Source organism: Heliconius melpomene, chromosome 21 (genome assembly GCF_056956725.1).
Source record: "Heliconius melpomene rosina isolate 202511_hmr_F chromosome 21, ASM5695672v1, whole genome shotgun sequence".
In the NCBI taxonomy this organism is placed as follows: Eukaryota; Metazoa; Arthropoda; class Insecta; order Lepidoptera; family Nymphalidae; genus Heliconius; species Heliconius melpomene.
The window spans coordinates 923457-941319 of NC_140409.1; the positions used below are offsets into that span (position 1 = coordinate 923457).

A 17863-nucleotide genomic window follows, 5' to 3' on the forward strand; every position below is an offset into this window, starting at 1 on the left:
ACTCTTTTCTGATTAGGAGATACGATACTATAGTTAGTACTAGTTAGTATTGCACTTAGCAGATTTGTATTGTATTCTTCTAAACTATCGACAGAATCGATACTTTCGATCGCATGGGCTTTTTAGATTAAAACTATCGATGACGAAATTATCGATAGTTTGGCAACGCTAATAGAAATAGATAGACTAGAGTACTACAGAAAAAGAGTTAGTCAGGGAAAATTACCACAGACAGTGAAGAACGGATTGCGAAAAATATGTAATATTTTTTTATCAGCTATACAATAAATTATTTGTGGTAAATATAATTTTATATTAATAATTATAAATATGCAAAGTTAATAAATTAATTTAATTATTTTTTTATTATTGTTCGTATTTAATTTGCAGTGACATCTGTTGACGTTAATTGAAACATTCAATTCTAAAGCGACCTCTAGATTTCTTAGTCTCAACTTATGCAATTATAAAGCTACAAAATAAAAAGTTGTTTATAATGGTCTAAAGACTCGATACTCCATATACTTCTTAATTTAATAATATTATACGTCAAAAGTTTCCAGCTTCGTTGTACTAAAATTGCAGAGGCTGGTCGTCGACGATCGCCACGCGCTGTTGACGACGCGCGTCCTCAGTCCACAACTTCACAAATAAATAAGAAATACGTTCGTTTTCCATTTGAGAAAACCAAGTGAAAAATTATACAGCGCGGACATTTATTGCATTTGTGTTTGTTTGGAAGCTCGTAGTAGTGGGCTCGGAGTGGGTCTACGTGTTTGCTCGGTGAGTGCACTATTTGTTAGCTCTCGGTAGAGAAACTTTAATGCCGTCTAATTTTTATTCATAATAATTAATAACTAACGTGAGGCACTTTCTAATTTAAATGTGGAATGATCTGTCACGCCGACATAGCGAGGGCAGCTGAGGATACATTACTGTGTTACGAATACTTTCGAAATATAATAATTGAACATTGTTATGATATCTTGAAGGTGTGTGACGAATTGCAATATTATGCCCTGGGCACCCGCAGCCGTCGTTGCAGTAATTCTTGCACCAGATGTAAACGTATTCATTAAAGTTAATTCAATGTCAATGGTTGGTCAGCGTCGGCTGCGTCAGCGAAATAAAGTCATATTAAAATGTCGACGTTGAGCAATTGTATACTCGTATGTAATAGAGCGGAGCGGAGCGGAGTGCAACGAGTGCGCGACGAGTGCGAGACGAGTGCGTTATGTAATAGTGCCAATAGACACGGTGCCCAGCTGCCCAGTTTAGATACAACGTCCGCGTGATGCTGCAGTGAGAGTCGCTATCAGATAATGTGTTAGATATCGGATAAGCAACGCCGAGCTCAGACCGCCTCCGACTGAGGAAGGTTGAAGCTCGCGGAGATTTGCTCGACGGACATGGCCAATCTGCTAAAAAGGTAAAGCCTCCATTTTCTAAAATTAATAACTGCTCAGCTAAGAAAAGAGCATTCAATTTTCGGTGGCCGCGTCCAGGGTAACACCACATGAGCGCGGTGGGAACACCTGTGTCGTAACACGTGCCAGTAAATACCTACTCGTATACTAATGCGTACTATTTGCGTCGCGCGGGTGCGGGCGCGGGCGCGGGCGCGGGCGTACGTCGCGTTGGTACACTGTGCACGTGCAGTGTGTACTTACTTAGACAAATGAGGTGATGCTCCATCACAGCTTTTATTAGTGTTATCATTTCTTAAAGAACTGCAACTACATGTACTCTTGTTTCAGTTCCTACGTAATGTAATGTAATATAATGTTTTCAATTATACAATTATACATATGCTCGCTTCGAAAAGCGCCAGTCTTCAAGGCGGTTGAGTGATATTTTGAAGGAATTACTTTAAAGCGAGCGTATAAGTCGATCGGTGGAACCTTTCCTCTCGCGCATTGGCAGCCTTGTCTTCTCGCGTTTTGTTTACTTTTTGAGATTATATTTTTTAAATATTTTTAACCGACTTCTGCAAGAAAAGGAGGTTATCAATTCGACTGTCTTTTTATTTTTATTTTTTATGTTTGTTACCTCAGAACTTTTGACTGGGTGAACCGATTTTGATGATTTTTATTTGAAAGCTAGTGCTTCCCGTGTGGTCCCATTTTTTTTAGTCCATCTTTGACAATAGTATCTATGAGAAAATCACATAAGTCTTAAATTTGCATTAGGTATGTGCGCGACAAATAGACGAATCCCTCAATGTCGCGTCAACCGATTCCGATGATTCTTTTTTATTTGATAGGATACTTCAAGGATAGTTTGGCGAAAATTTGTTAGATTCTGAATATGGGATCCGGTTGAAATTGCAGGCGAAGCCGCGCGCGTCGTATAGTATTTATATAAGATAAGATTAACTATTAGACTTGTAGACCACGGCAAGATGCGTATCACGTGTGGTGTGAGTATATAAATAAGTGTAGAAATAGTATAATAAGATACAGATACGGTCGTCCTGTCGTTGCTTACGTAAGATCCTTTCTTATATTAAGATACCGGATGATAATATAATAAATAAGGTCATTCAGTATGTCTCGCTTCATGTAATAAAGGAGCATAGGTACTTTGGAATTCAAAAAGTAAATGTAAAAATATTTCATAAATAAGGAGCTTCCATTCAAGCCACCTGTTTAAATCTCGTTGACCCGCTCGTGCTCGCCGTCTGTCGTCGCGTCACAGCGTCGTCTTTTCAAAATAATAATAATACAATACGTATTTAATAATATTGTTAATGTCATCAAAAGGCAACAACAAATGAATTCGACCGGCCGTTATAGAAACAAGAGTACATGCGAAGTTGTGATTTCTCGAGATCTGTGCCTATTACGACATGCAATACATATTAAATAAGTAGGCATATGGCTATTTGTTGAACACAAGAATTCTAGAATTGAACATCTTCTTATTTAGTTCATATTTCACATTAGGATGGTAGTGTTAATTTAATTACGGCGAAGGTTCTATTGAAGTCAATTGACAAAGCCAAGAGTCAACGCTCTCGGTTGTTAGTTGTGCTATCAATGTAATTGCCAAAGCAGCCATCGATCGTAGGAACTTCGAACGACCGTGCTTCGTTCTTACGAACTACACTAGGCTACACACCTACTGTGCTATTAACTTCTTACCAGTCTCCTGTCATCCTGTAGGCTGTTCACTCAGTGAAGTACTCGTACTGCCTACTGAGGGAACCCTGACAGACCTCACCCCGTATGTAGTGTATAGGGTTGGACTAGGTTCATAGCTACGGCACAACAACTCAGGGCACTCAGATGACGATATGTTGCTTGAAGCGTTAGTCGCAAATACAATATATTCATATTAAATTTGAAGGAGCCAATACAAATGAAGGTCAGGTACACTCGTCGACACGCTCGTCGACGGCTTCCGGGTTACCTTTCAATTAATATCATACTACCTTACCGAATATTTGTAATTCAATAAAACGAGGCAACACAGACCTTGTGCCTTTTGACGCCAAGACTTTTGGAGAAGGGGCGAAGGCGAACACTTTACAAACTACTTCCGTTTTTACTCATTCATCTTGCCTTCAATTTTCTAAAAACGTTAACTGTAAATGCCAATCTAAAGAGGAAAGATTCCTTATGTCGCGTACGCTGTGGACACTGTTAGGACACATTACTAACAGGAACAGAGCCGTAGTACTCACTTTATTTATAAATACTAGTAAGTAGTAAGAGAACATTGGCATAAAGATATTTATTTTTGTTATTTACATACACTATTCATACATAAATACATTTACTGCTGCTATAAGTTTAATATACCAGTGTGTACCAGCGAGGTAATATACCGTAATATACCGTACCCTCCTTTATCCCCCACCCTGGAAAACAGTGTTTGGATCAAACTCTGCTGTTGCTAGAATTTGCAAGTTGGTTAATGAGTGCAGCGACCTATTTGACATTGATGCTGATTCAACTAGCAAGATTCGATTAATACTAAGTAATAGGTGGACCTTAAAAGAATGCTTCTCAAACGAGTAGGTAGTGGTTGTCCTATGTGACATTTTAATCTTAATTAGGTATTACTTTTGTGCAAACTAACAATTTGGTATATGACAAGAATATACATAACAAATATTCGGGAGAATTGGGAACCTCTCCCTTTTTTGAAGCCGGTTGAAAATGAGAAGTTGGTTAAAAATTAACTACCTATAACGATGAGGAATCTCACTTCTGACACCAATTTTAACAATGTTTTTCCTTGTAACTATTACAGTACAATTATAATTTTTACCAAAAAAAAAACACACTTGTTCACTTTCAACCGGGTCGCATAATCAGAACCTAACCAAACTTTCACCAAACTATCCTTGAAGTGTATCCTTTCAAATAAAAAAGAATCATCAAAATCGGTTGGCGCGACATTGAAGTATTCGACCATTTGTCGCGCACATTCTTAATGGAAAATTTAAGACTTATGTGATTTTCCCATAGAACCATTGTCAGAAATGGACCAAAAAAATGAGACCACACGGGAAGCACTAGCTTTCAAATAAAAAAAGACATCAAAAACAGTTCACCCAGTCAAAAGTTCTGAGATAACAAACATACAAAAAATAAATACAGTCGAATTGTTAACCTCCTTATCTTACAGAAGTCGGTTAAAAATGTTAAAATTATCCACTTTTACTTTTTAGACGACCTTGTTAAATGACAAGTTACTTTTTTCGCACGCTCTTACAACTTCAACAGTCGTTATCTTCTAAAGATAAGAAATATTTACTAGTTGCTCTGTAGAGTACATGGACTAGGCTCAATTAATATAGGCCGAGGTTTTACGAAATGCGCTTCCTATCAGATGTAACTCATGGCCGGCGCCTGCTATGTCCGCACACGTCTATTGACTGTAATGCAGGATAGCTGCCAGCTAATATAATAGACTGTACTATTGATTTTGAAAAGAGCAACTGTTGAATTTCTTGCCGGCTCTTCTCAGCAGAACTGCCTTCCGAACAGGTGGTAGCTTTTTGTTCATATGTTCATTCGACGATTTAAAAGTGCTTATAACAGTCTATTTGAATAAATAATATTTTTAACTTTATTAAACGATCGCACCGATACGACGGCGACGAGACTTACTTTGCTTTTAGCCTAGTGTTTTGTGATATATCATATAGGTACACTTATGCACCGTGGCGTGGCGGGCGTGGCGGGCGTGGCGGGCGTGGCGGGCGTGGCGCCAGTGGCGGTTATGTAACGGCCGCTGAAGATCTTCCAGCCGTCGCGTCGTGTCGACACCGACCGAACCTAAATGTCAATATCGCTCTCATAAGGTTGCTTAAACAAACAATACAAGGAACTGCTTCAACAATGGCCCGATCCTAAACAATTACATGTAGGCCGCCTCACCGCACTCGCCATTCACCGCACTCGCCGCGTCCGTTCAGCAGTTCTGGTGCCTACTGCCTACTGACGTAATAAAGTCGTGTTCGATATTTCATGCTAAAACCATATAAGCAGCTCTAGTCCGAGCATCCTGTGTTCCTGTGTGTGTATGTTTATCGACACCCCAAGAATTTAAATGAGGTGGAGCATTTATATCTGGGCTGTAGCTGTAGGCGGCTAGGCGCACGGCCCATTGCTCACCGCTCACCGCTCACTGCTCTGCCCAAATTGCAAGTTGCAGCTATTTTACCGCTAAATATTTACTTATAGAATTATTAATTTAAAAAAATCGCATTTAGCTACTTTTTTACATGTCTGTCTGTGAATCATTAAAATATATTTTTTTTTATTGTCTATAGCTTTATTATGGTAAAATATTCTATTGATAAATTTAAAATAATGAGAATGCTCGCGACCGTCACGAACGAGCATAAAACTGGCAACAGTTTATAATCAAACAAGTGTTTAGGTGTTTTAACAACCTATCACCTACTGTGGCAACAGTGCAACGTTGATAATAGACTGAGATCCCAGGCACTCCAGACCTACGTCATTTTAGCAAAGCTGAAATTTTGAAGATTAATAGTCTAATATGTAGTTAAGACAGTATGCATACTTTCTATTCTACTCAATCATCTTCCCAGACCAGACCAGATATACCGTTATATGGCGCTATCTTTGAAAGGGTCCCCACTTTCAAGTTAGTGAGTAGGTATACTGTGTTAAACATATTATTGCTGACATTACGTAGGTCTGGCGGCTCTGAGATCTTTGGCTATAATGACTAAAGAGCGCTAAATCACAATGAAATATGGAAAATGTGCAAGGTCAGGCGGTGGCCAAGTGCGTGCATGTACCTACCACCTACCACTGTACGTCCACTGCACTTGTAAATACCTACTAATATAAATTTAAAACCAGATTAATTTCGAAATGTGAACCAAGTATTCGTTACCGAGCGACCTAGTTTACACACGTGACGGCGGTCGTTTAAATTAAAAACACGAGATCAAATGAGTGAGTATCACTAGGTGGACTGTACAGCGTACAGGCACACTCGCACTCGCACTGCGAGGAAATGCAAACTTAATAACTTCACGTGATCTCGAGATGAATAGTCTTGACAGATGTACGTACGTACGTAGAACGTAGTAATGATTGATGTACAAAACAAACAAACAAATGAGCAATGTGGTCTGTTGCAGGTCTTCGACGGAGGGCGCGGCGGCGGGTGATGCGGCCGGAGCGGTCGCCGGCATGGAGCGCTGGCAGGCCACGCTGGAGGACATGATGCACCTGCGCTCCCCGAGCAACCAGGCTTTCAAGGACAACTACTGGGTAATGTACTCATGTATGATTACTCGCGAGCAGCGAGAAGCGTTGAAGATGTTGACAATAGGTTAACAAGTTAACGATAGATTGTTTCAAAGTACCTACTAATTCTTTATATTATTCTTATGCAATATTCTTTATGCAAGTTGAGCAACGCAAAGCAACGTTTGTTTTTTATTTCCCAAGTGGTTCCATCGTTAAATTAAATACTGCTGTGAGTCGGAGTGAAGCAAAATTAATTTTAATGTTACAGAAAATTGCTAAACAACCAGCAACGGACCAGAATATAAATAGATGTTTGTAAAAATTAAAGTATCACGTCTCGGCAAGTCGTCACGCTTGTTACATAGATACTCTACTCTACTCTAGAGTACATTTATAATATAAATTAATTTTTAACAAAAATGATCTTACTACATCATTACTAAGCCTATTTGTTTTACTTGGCACCGACTTCAAAATTATAAAATCTATATAAAATTATTATTTACTTCTTAGTTCGTTTTTAGAAGTCGGTTTTTGTTTTTGTTAAAAATAAATTTATTTTACTATTTTAAGTGATGGGTAGATCTTAAAATGATGCTTGTCAACGAGTGGTTGCGATTGTCCTATGTGAAACTTTACTTAATTAGGTATTATTTTTGTGTATACTAACATTTTGGTATATTGACACATACATAAAAAAATATTCGGGCGAATTGAGAGCCTCTCACTTTTTTGAAGTCGGTTGAAAATGAGAACATCCTCTTTTTTGAGGTTGGTTGAAATGAAATGCAACGATCACTTCTAACACTAATTTTAACGATGTTTTTTTCTTGTAATTATTACAGTATAATAAAATTTTTACCAAAAAAAAACAAACTTTCTCAATTTTGACCGGATCCCATAATGGGAACCTAACCAAACTCTCACCAAACTATCCTTGAAGTGTATCCTTTCAAATAAAAAAGAATCATCGAAATCGGTTGACGCGATTTTAAGTTATCGTCTTTGCAAATAATTTGATACTTTTTGACTAATAATTTGCATTAGGTATGTGCGCGACAAATACACGAATAACTTATGTGATTTTCTCATAGATGCCATTGTCAGACATGGACCAAAATGGGACCACTCGGGAAGCTTTACCTTTCAAATATTTTTTTTTATCAAAATCTATTCACCCAGTCAAAAGTTATGAGGTAACAAACATAAAAAAAAAAACAGTCGAATTGATAACCTCCTTTTCTTACAGAAGTCGGTTAAAAACTACGAATATCACAGTTTCGGAAAATTTACGGTTTAGTTAAATATTTGAGGCAGTGTAAATTCTCACACTTCACACGAATCTAATATTTTTGAAGTACTACTTTTGTTGCTTATAGCCCAAGATCCGAGAGCCGCCAGACCTACGTTATTTTAGCAAAGCCGAATTTTTGAGGACTATTAGTCTAATGCTAGGCCGTAGGCTTGGAGAGGCCTATGTCCAGTAGTGGACGAGGACAGGCTGATGATGATGATGATGTTGATTAGTCTAATATGTAGTTAAGACAGTATGCCTACTCACTAATTTGAAAGTGGGGCCCCCTTTTAGGGGGTAGCGTTAAATTACGGTATATCTCTGTCTGGGAAGATAATTTAGCCATCGGATTGGTCTAAGAGGGGTCTTGAAATAGTCCGTAAATAACATATTTATAATTAAAGCTTGGTAGTTTAACGTCATTTGCCCCAATTCTAAACAACCTTTAGGACGTCCGGACCCAGTAAAGGCCCAAAAATGGTCTGATAATAATAAATATATATTTTTTTACATTTTTCTGAAAAACATATTTCAAAACGAGCGTGTCTACTTAAACGTAGCTGGACGCGTACCTTAAGTGGGCGCTATCTCTATAAGGTCCTTAACTAAAATGGCGTAGGTCTGGCGTCCCTGGAATGTCAGTCATCGTAGGTCAGTACTCAGTCACGCTCCCCCTAGAGAGTGAAAGTAACTTAACTGGGGTAAAAGTTTACGCGATCGAGCGCACTCCGGCTGCAGGCGGCGGACAAAGGTGTCAAGGGAGTCCAGCGGTTACGTGATCCAGAGCGGGCGCGCGTATACCTATAGTTGGAGGCCGCCACTAAACTAGAACAAACAATAAACCCACACTAAATGACCGCCGTCCGAGAAAGTCTGCGGTTAACTATATATTTATAATCCATGAGCATCAACCGCAGAGAAAGTTCTATAAGCACTGTCGGAACTTAAAAATTGGATCATGAAAGTTGCAAAATATTGCGCTCCAATTTAGTGCGTCCCTTGGAGCACATTAGTGAACAACTAATTAAGAAGGAAAAAATTAATAAGTAGGAAAACAAATAAAAACGGCAACTATTAATAACTGTTCACAAATAGTGCATAAATCCTTGAACGATACTTTATAATATCAATATATGTGAATATAGGTTGTAAGTATATGCAGGCACCTGCGACGGCTTGCGGAGAGAGCCGTCGCAGGTGCCGTGGACAACTATTTTTTTGTTAAGACTATTATTAGATTCCCATTGTTATTTGTTACACTGAGCGACGACATAGTACTTACACTATATAACAATAAGTAGGTAAAATAGGTAATTCAATTACTGTTTACTTTTATTTAATATTTACAATAGTTTCCTTTGAATAGATGATAATTTTATGATAATAGTGCGATAAAAATAATAGTAATGGTTATTTAAATAACCATTACTATTATTAATAATAATTTAAAAGATAACACGTACTATTAGATATTGGAGTAAACCAATAGTTTGTAAGGTACACGTGGTTACGTGGTGGTGGTGTTTCATAACGCAGTGAAACAAAAAGAAAGTATGTCTGCGGATGACGTAAACAAGAGAAAACCTTGAAATCAGAAATGACGAGGGCGCGCGCGCTCGCTCCCCATCACTTCCGAGCATCGCGTGCAACTAATGAATCTTATAATTCAATAGCTGCTCTACTCTAACACAAAGGTGTTGCGGTTTCTTCTCATTAGCATATTTGCCACAGCCAATGTCACTATATATACTGTACTAGCATCAAGTATGTACGAAGGTATGTAGGTCTCACGTTTGTGTTCATTTCAGGCGCAGAATGGGTTTGACGAGTTGCGCCGCTATGTGAAGCAAGGCAGCGACTTCAGCAAGGAGTTAGCCGCCATACTGCAAGAAAGGTTACTTTTATATCTTTTAATGCTATTTTAATATTCATATCATGCCAATGTTATTTGTGTAAGTCGAGTTGAAAATGTTTAGTTATTTGTACATACATACTTAGCTTCAAACGATACGGTCTCTACATATCTCTTACGCCTCGTCCACTATCATCCTCTTCATACATGCCCTCCGGGGGATTCTCATGCTTTTTACGTAATCTTCCTCCAATATCTTTGGTACTGTGTTTTCGAAGGTCGACCGAGGTCTCCCCCTACCTCTCTCACCGCACACTTTTCCATTATAGATCTTTTTTGCCATTCGTTCGACGTGCTCAAGCCAGCTGAGCACGTTCGTCTTCATTCTCACTGCGACATCCTCGCTAGTACCTGCTATTCTTTGTATCTCTTCATTGCGGATTCAACAAATCAATCATACTTTTCTCTTCCGTTCGCCCCCATATATACATGTGAATTTGTTTGTGGACAAACATCGTGTTTGCCATTAAAAAAATCCTTTCCTTGCAAATTTCCAATATAAGCTTTCCAGCCTCATTTATTCTCTTGTCACCATACTGACCTAGCACTCCCTCGTAACCACTTCGTGCAGTTCCAACCCATCCATTCAAAGCGATGCCTAGAACGCCCCTGACACTCTCCCACAATTCCTCGATCGCCTAATGGGGCTGAGGATACTGGCGCATACGCCGCTAACAACAATACTCTTGTTGTCCCCAGCTTGAAGCGAACCCAAAGCAGCCTCGGGTTGATCGCCTTGTATTCGGCCGCTGCACTAACCAATCGAGAGAACAATAACACACCTACTCCTTGGCAACCCCGCTCGCTCTCTGGTACGCCGGCCCAGAAAGCGACCCGACTGCCCGGTAAATCGGTCGTGTCATTGCCCTTTCGCTTGGTCTCAGTCACACAAACGACATCCAAATCTCTTCCATCCATCACATCTAATAATTCATTCATCTTTTCTTCCATCCCTCCTCTTACATTCCACGTAGCTATTTGTAGCTCCGTCCTCCACCTTAGTTATTTATCGATTTCATTTTAATCCATGACATTTTCGTATCGGTTATTTACTTATCAGTTTAACGGGTCTCTCTCAAGAGCTGCATCGCAGATAAGTAATCTTATCGGCATTTCTTTGCAACATTCACCTTCTACAACCATGGTAATAATGAAATACACTATTGTTCACGCTACGGCGGTGATGTTGTGACACGCCGGGGCCGGGGGCGCGCGTCTTCGGCCCGGACATTCGCCACGCCAAGTGGGCCGCGACGAACACAAATACAACAAACACGCTTACGATATCAATTATTCTTATTTCCCAAGTGATCCCCTCTCCCGTGACGGGCACGTCACACGCGCGCCGCTCGCCTCTCGCAGTCGGCAAGCCATTACATTAGTTGAAGTTCGCTGAAGCCTCTCTCTGTCTGCAGGGTGGAGGCGGAAATTTACTACTCCAAATGCTTGGCGAAACTCGGCACCAAGCTGAGCAAAGCCTGTAAGGAGAGCGTTGGCTCCTGCGCCGACGCGTGGAAGCATGTAGCTCTGGAGATGGAAAAACGGTCAGAGATTCACAGGTCCTGCTCACACCTTCATATGATTAATTTAGTTTTTAGCTTCGCTTTGTATTCTATTCCGTTCTGGAGGAAGCGGAAGGTTAGCCTAGTGTTAAGAAATTTCATTCTCAGCTTTACGATCAATTTTATAGACACGGTGTATGACGGTGGCGGAATTAAAGCGGTAGGGATTGAACTCAGGACTGTCGTTCATTGTCAGACACTGCTTCACTGTGTCCACCACAACGTTGTGAATCTTTAAAGCTAAAAAGTATATTTTCATCTAAATTACAGGAATTATTCCAGCTCTCTGTCGGACGAACTCGTAAAACCAATGAAACATGTGATAGACGGTCAACTTAAACTCAGGAAGAAGGTACGCCGCGGTATTTGTACAACTTGTGGTACACGTTTTTATCTTTGCGTTGCTTTTGTAATTAACTATGAGGGTTTTGCAGATCGAGGGCAATGTGGACAAGATGACGCGGTCGCTGGTGGAGTGGCGTTCGGCGGAGGCCAAGTCCAAGCGGCAGTCGCACGCGGCGGCGCGCGAGAACGAGAAGCTGCAGGACGCCGCGCTCGAGACCAGGTCTGACCGCGCACTTGTCCCATCGTACTAGGATCCTTCCGTGTCTCTCTCTGTGTTCATTATTGTATGTTACTTATATTGCTATGCGAATGGCTGTGCGCCACAGAGCTGCGCGATGTCGCTAGTCGCTAGCAGTGTAGTGTAGTCAGCGGTGTCTGTCGGCAGCTCCCGCATGGCGCGCAGCTCCAGCGTGGGGCACATCCCGCAGTCCATGCTGAGCGCGGCGCGCGCCGAGCGCACGGCGGCCGGCGGCGAGCGCGACGCCGCCAAGCTGCAGCTGAAGCGGCGCAAGGCCGAGGATACCGTCAAGAAGGCCGAGGCGGAATACTACGGAGTCTGCGTGGCGGCCGAGCGCGCGCGCCTCGACTGGGAGAGTAGCGTGGTGAAGGGCGCCGGAATGCTGGAGGCGCTGGAGGAGGAGCGTCTGGCGCAGCTCCAGCGCGCCGCCGACTGCTACCTGCGTGTGGGCGCCGCCGTGCCGCCGCAGCTGGCGGACGCGTGCGCGGCGCTCGCGGCGCCCGTCGCCGCCGCCAACGCCGGCGTAGACGTGCGCGTGGTGCGCGGCGTGCGTGGCGCATCCGTCGGCGCCAGCGACCAGCTGCTGCCTGACTTCTACTGCGAGCACACCACACTCGCTATGAACAAGGAGAGACGCAAGCAGGTACACATAGACACGCACGCTGTGTGACCACAAACTCATACTCGTATTATTTATTTATTTATTTTAACACTATTACACCATAATAAAATACATGTATGTTATACATTAAAAAATGCTTCGTTAGTATATTTATTGTTTTGATTGTAGGCTTTAGTAAAAATCTTGCAACTTGTGAAGCAAGACATCGAGCGCGAGCGCAAGTCTAAACAGGGACTGGAGAAACTCTCGATGGCGATGAAGCAGACGCCCACCTTCGGCAGCGACGACTCCCAGCAGAACGTCGCCGACAAACTTTATCATGTGAGATTTACCTACTGTATATCTAATTACATAGTAGACCTTTGTGCGATTGTTGTCTCTCAATCTATATTTGTAATTATTTAAGTTTAATAGTAATGGATTTGACATTAATTTTTAAATATTTTATCTGAAACAGTTGATATCTTTATATGTTATTTACTGAGTCAATAAAAGAAAAATCTAAAACCAGGCCAATTTTGTATAACCAAGCCTGTTACTAACATTAAGTAATATTTGAACTCCCAACTAGTCAGTGCAGGCACTCCACTGCGCAGTACCACCACTGCGTGTTTAATATCTAGTACATTACGGAAGTCGCATATAGTGTGTCGGACTTTGTAATGTTCGTTTGTGTGTCTAAGCTGCAGCCGCGATGTGTAAACTGAGCTTTGCGTTTGTGTGTGTTTACACAGATAGTAACACAACAGACTAGAGTGTGAAAATGATAAGGGTGCAACTCCGGTGTCGAATAGTTCATATATTTTTATGTTTCAATCCTTTTTATTGATTTAAAAAGATTTTTTGTTACTCTACTTTTGGTGATCACTTTATAATTTGAAGTTGGTGAGTACAGATGAAGTCGATGCTGACATATCTGGAGGCCGTGCGCTACAAGGCGGCGGCCAGCCTGGGTGCGCTGGACGCCCGCCCCGTCGCGCCGCACCCGCTCGCCGCGCACATCCGCGTGCTGCGCGACAAGCAAGGCCTGCAGCAGAGCATACTTAAGGCATTAATCATTTCGTTGTTCTACCCTACGCTACCTGTTCTACGCTAAGCAATTTTATAGAACTATGACCGCATTTGAGGTTGATGACAAAAAATAAACAGCTGTTCCATTCATTCCATCGAGTGGAGATATCATGTTGAAATTAATATCAAATATTTAGCGCAGAAAAAATCAAGCTCCTACATTAGTTTGCTAGCTAGGCTGGTGCACCCCGGTCATCTTAAACTATTTGATTGCATACAACGTAGAGGCTATTGCACGAATAACACGCAATGCCTCTAGAATTCGACGAAAAGTGGGAAATAGAATTTACATAGGTTTGGTTAGAGGGCAAGTGAGAGTGTTATTTATTATTATTAACAAATGTTTTTTTTTTGGAAAACGTATAATTATTTTTAACGTAACGTAACTTTCGGTAACATAATTGTATTTCGGAATAATATGATACGTAACCAATCGGTTCCAGGTGCCGCCGTGGCTTCAAACGGATTATCAGAATGAAGTGAACAAGAACCTACAGCCGAACTACACAGCGCTGTCTAAGAGCGTGCACGGCGAGGAGCGCGAGAGGAGAGACTCCATCATGAGCCGCGCGTCCAGCAAGCTGCGCATCGAGCACCTGTCGTTCCGGCGCCACGCGGAGCACAACAGCGCCCCGCCCACGCCCACATGTGCCGCGCTGCCCCCGCCCACGCCCACGCCGCCCGCCGACAGCCCGCTCGACTGGAGCGAGCGCGGCGCCGGCGACGGACTGTCCAACCAGCAGGACAGCGACTTTGGTACGTAAGATGTGTACCTACTTGGCGCTACTAAAGGAAGCTTAGATAGTAGTCAAAGTCCAATAATTTTATTCAAAATAAAAAGGTACATATAATCTGGCAAACATGTTATTGATAATAGGAAGCACGCGCGGCAAATTGCGCAGAAAGCGTATTTTGATGTCTGCACATAGACACCCGCTCACGCCGGACCGATTCCCCGTAAGGGCTCGCGGGGAATCGGTGCGGGGTGTGACCGGGCTACGGTACAGTCGAGCGCAACGCTATCAGTTCATTACTATGAAATATGAATATAATATCATATGATAGCATCATATATGCGGAATGGCGTAGTAGAGCATATTTATCTAGTAATATTATAAAAATTAGTAAAAAACACCAAAGCAACATGCAAAATGAAGATATGGTAAATTGAAAAATTAAATAAAAAACTGAATTAAATTATTATAATGAGGCCACATACAAATCTTCTCAATCCAAATTCAATAAAAAAAGTAAATTTAATATATAAAACATGTAAACAAATACAAGATTTTTGCGTTAGGCAACATGCAAAATCAACTTATGGGTAAGTAAAAAATTTTTTTAGTAATGGAAATAGAGGTCTTAACAAATAAATAATGTTAATAAATTATATCTCCAAATTAAATCAAAATGTTATTACCGTTTTATTTAAAACGTTAATTAATGCATGCAAGAAAGTAAAAAATAAAAATTGACAAATAATAAAGCAAATAATCAAAACGGTAAAAGGCATTTTTGTTTACAATTAATTATATTCTTGTTTGAACAATATAGTGTGAGCTCGATAGTACCTTTAAAGATGTGTGGGTGCGAATTTCCTGTAAGTACGTAGCGCTCACACTGACGCACAGTAACTTGTATGGCAAAGGGATACCGCACTCTCATTTTTTGTACCTCAAAATTTATTGAAATAATTTACCCAATATTATTTTCTTTTATATAATCTTTAAGAAGTTTAAATATTGCCAGATATTTCTTTATTCATATTGCATAGTATATAAGCTTGTATTATGCACACTGAATGTTTATGTTGTACATAAGTGTGTATATAGTATATACACATATACGTAAATATCATGTGCCATTAGTTATATAAGCAGAAGTTTAGAATTGACTAATTATTTATTGACTCAAAAATGTTATTATACTTTTCGGGCTAGTCTTGATTTTATTCTCGACAACAATGTATGGAACAGCTGATTTTTTTGCGATATTTAGATATCCTCATAAAATTTTCGTTTTGTATAATTTACTACAACATAAACATGATCAGATAGATATTTTAATTGTCATATAGGTAAATGTGATTTGCTAAGCGTGAGGTAAAACAACATAACAGGGTAACTGATCGAACGTTCTCTGCGCATACGTATACTGCGCAATTTACCGCGCGTGCTTCCCGTTATCAATAACATATTTGCCAGACTATACTTCATTTTTTGAACGTCAAATAATCTACCACCAGTTCGCTAAAGTTAACGCCTCAGACCTGAGAAGAACCGGCGCAAGAAACTCAACGGGACTTATTTTTAAAAATAAAAACCAATTATATACATTTAAACACTTCTGACAATGATATTTTGAAACAGACTGAAGAGAGCATTTCATTCCCAAGGCGTGTTATCATTCATGTAATCATTAATTTGGTAATAAAACCTTTAACACACAAACGTCTTTTCACATTGTTTTAAAATCGTGATATAGATAGATTAGAATATTATCTATCTACTTCAACATAAAATCTTTAGTATCTCCAGTATATAGCATTATTAATAGTTATACCCATAATTTAACTTTTAACTTGTATAAGTCACATCTATCGGTTTGCAGATGAATTCTCATCACAAAGCGACAGCTCGGCGGAGACGCGCGACGAGCGTACGCAGGCGCCGGCGGCCGGTGCCGGTGGACACCACGAGCACGTGGGCAAGTGCCGCGCACTCTACTCCTACGAGGCGCGCCTCGACGATGAGCTGACGCTCACTCCGGGTCAGTATGCTAATATAGGTACAGGGAGGAAAAGCTGGAGTCCACATGAGAATTTCCAATAGCATAACAAAGCTTGAGAGATTTTATTAAACAACATTTTCTTATTATAAGATTGAACAAAATTACTTCCGCTTGAAACTGTGGCAGCAGAGGTATATGTTATTACTAACTGTTCTTTTTTGTTAATTCTCAAAATAATTAAGTAAATTAAGAATATATATTACCAACTACCGTATTACAGTTGAATAATAACTCAACAATATATGTTTGATGCGTTATTTTATGTAGTCATATACCGTCCACAGGTGATGTGATAAACATTTGCGAGAAGCAGGACGACGTGTGGTGGAGCGGCGACCTCAACGGGGCCTACGGCATCTTCCCCTCGTCCTACGTAGAGGAGATCACCTCTTGTATATAACACTTACAGTACGGTCGACGGATCGATCTCGATCTACTTGAGAAGTGAATACTACAGACATATCTCTATACGTCTGTATGGATGTACAATCGTGGGAGTAAATGATCGTATTTAAAGATAAGATAAGAATGAGATATAAGTTGTTGAATCAGGCATTAGTGTTTTTGAAATAGCAAAAAGATTGTAATGAATTAATAAAAATGTAATTGAGCATAATCTAAGTTGTATAAAACAAGTTAATTCTTGTCTATATTTACAGTAATTAGTGTGCAACTGTTCAGTTAGGGGACAGTGGTATTGTCGTTATGGAGGACGGACGAGAACATTAATGTTAAATATTGGAAAATAAGCTCAAATTATGTTATGCAAATAAAATATAGATGATCGACAAGTGATATAATTATTATTGCTTGGTCGTCGACTGTCGTAGATGTGCTTAACTGTTGTAAAAAATTAAATGTATTGTTATTTTACGATTATTTAAAAGAAAATAACACCCACTTCAAAGCTAATTTAGCGTTTATTAACGGGCAATATTCAAAGAGGAATAATAATAATTTATTTAATTAATTAAATAAATGTTGATGAACATAAACATACCTACTATAAATGTATATTTATTGTTTATAGGCGGTGTTGTTGTTAGGGGACAGCACACACATACAGTGTGTGCGTGTGTGTGCGTGCGCGCGCGCGCGTGTGTGCGTGTGTGTGTGTGTGTGTGTGTATGTGTGTGTATCGTTACCTGTGAAAGTAAACCAAAGTATTGTATGTATTGTGTGTAATAAACGAGCCACAGTGCGCACTAGTGTGAGCAGACACCGACTAGTTGTAATATAGAATTATATTGTTCACGTTCACTGTCGTTTCATTTCCGTACTGCCCA

At 40.3% G+C, this 17863-nt stretch overlaps 1 protein-coding gene across 2 annotated transcripts; it reads left to right on the forward strand.

Moving 5' to 3' along the window:
• Positions 1-562: 562 nt before the first annotated feature.
• On the forward strand, positions 563-17835 carry Nost (Nostrin). Of its 2 annotated transcripts, XM_085206694.1 has the most exons (13): positions 563-783; positions 1181-1429; positions 6632-6764; positions 9846-9931; positions 11365-11508; positions 11782-11863; positions 11946-12076; positions 12242-12737; positions 12885-13037; positions 13612-13764; positions 14231-14543; positions 16398-16556; positions 16862-17835. In XM_085206694.1, exons 2-13 carry the CDS (start codon positions 1410-1412, stop codon positions 16975-16977), a joined length of 1986 nt encoding a protein of 661 aa, XP_085062820.1. In that variant the 5' UTR covers positions 563-783; positions 1181-1409; the 3' UTR covers positions 16978-17835. The 2 variants fall into 2 exon arrangements, with proteins under 2 accessions (XP_085062820.1, XP_085062821.1); XM_085206695.1 differs by lacking the exon at positions 1181-1429.
• The last annotated feature ends 28 nt before the right edge of the window (positions 17836-17863 follow it).

Coding starts and splice junctions, on each gene's coding strand:
- Nost (XM_085206694.1), top strand. CDS start 1,410: ATGGCCAATCTGCTAAAAAG. Junction 9,932..11,364: donor GCCGCCATACTGCAAGAAAG/GTTACTTTTATA, acceptor CTCTGTCTGCAG/GGTGGAGGCGGAAATTTACT. Junction 11,864..11,945: donor AACTTAAACTCAGGAAGAAG/GTACGCCGCGGT, acceptor AGGGTTTTGCAG/ATCGAGGGCAATGTGGACAA.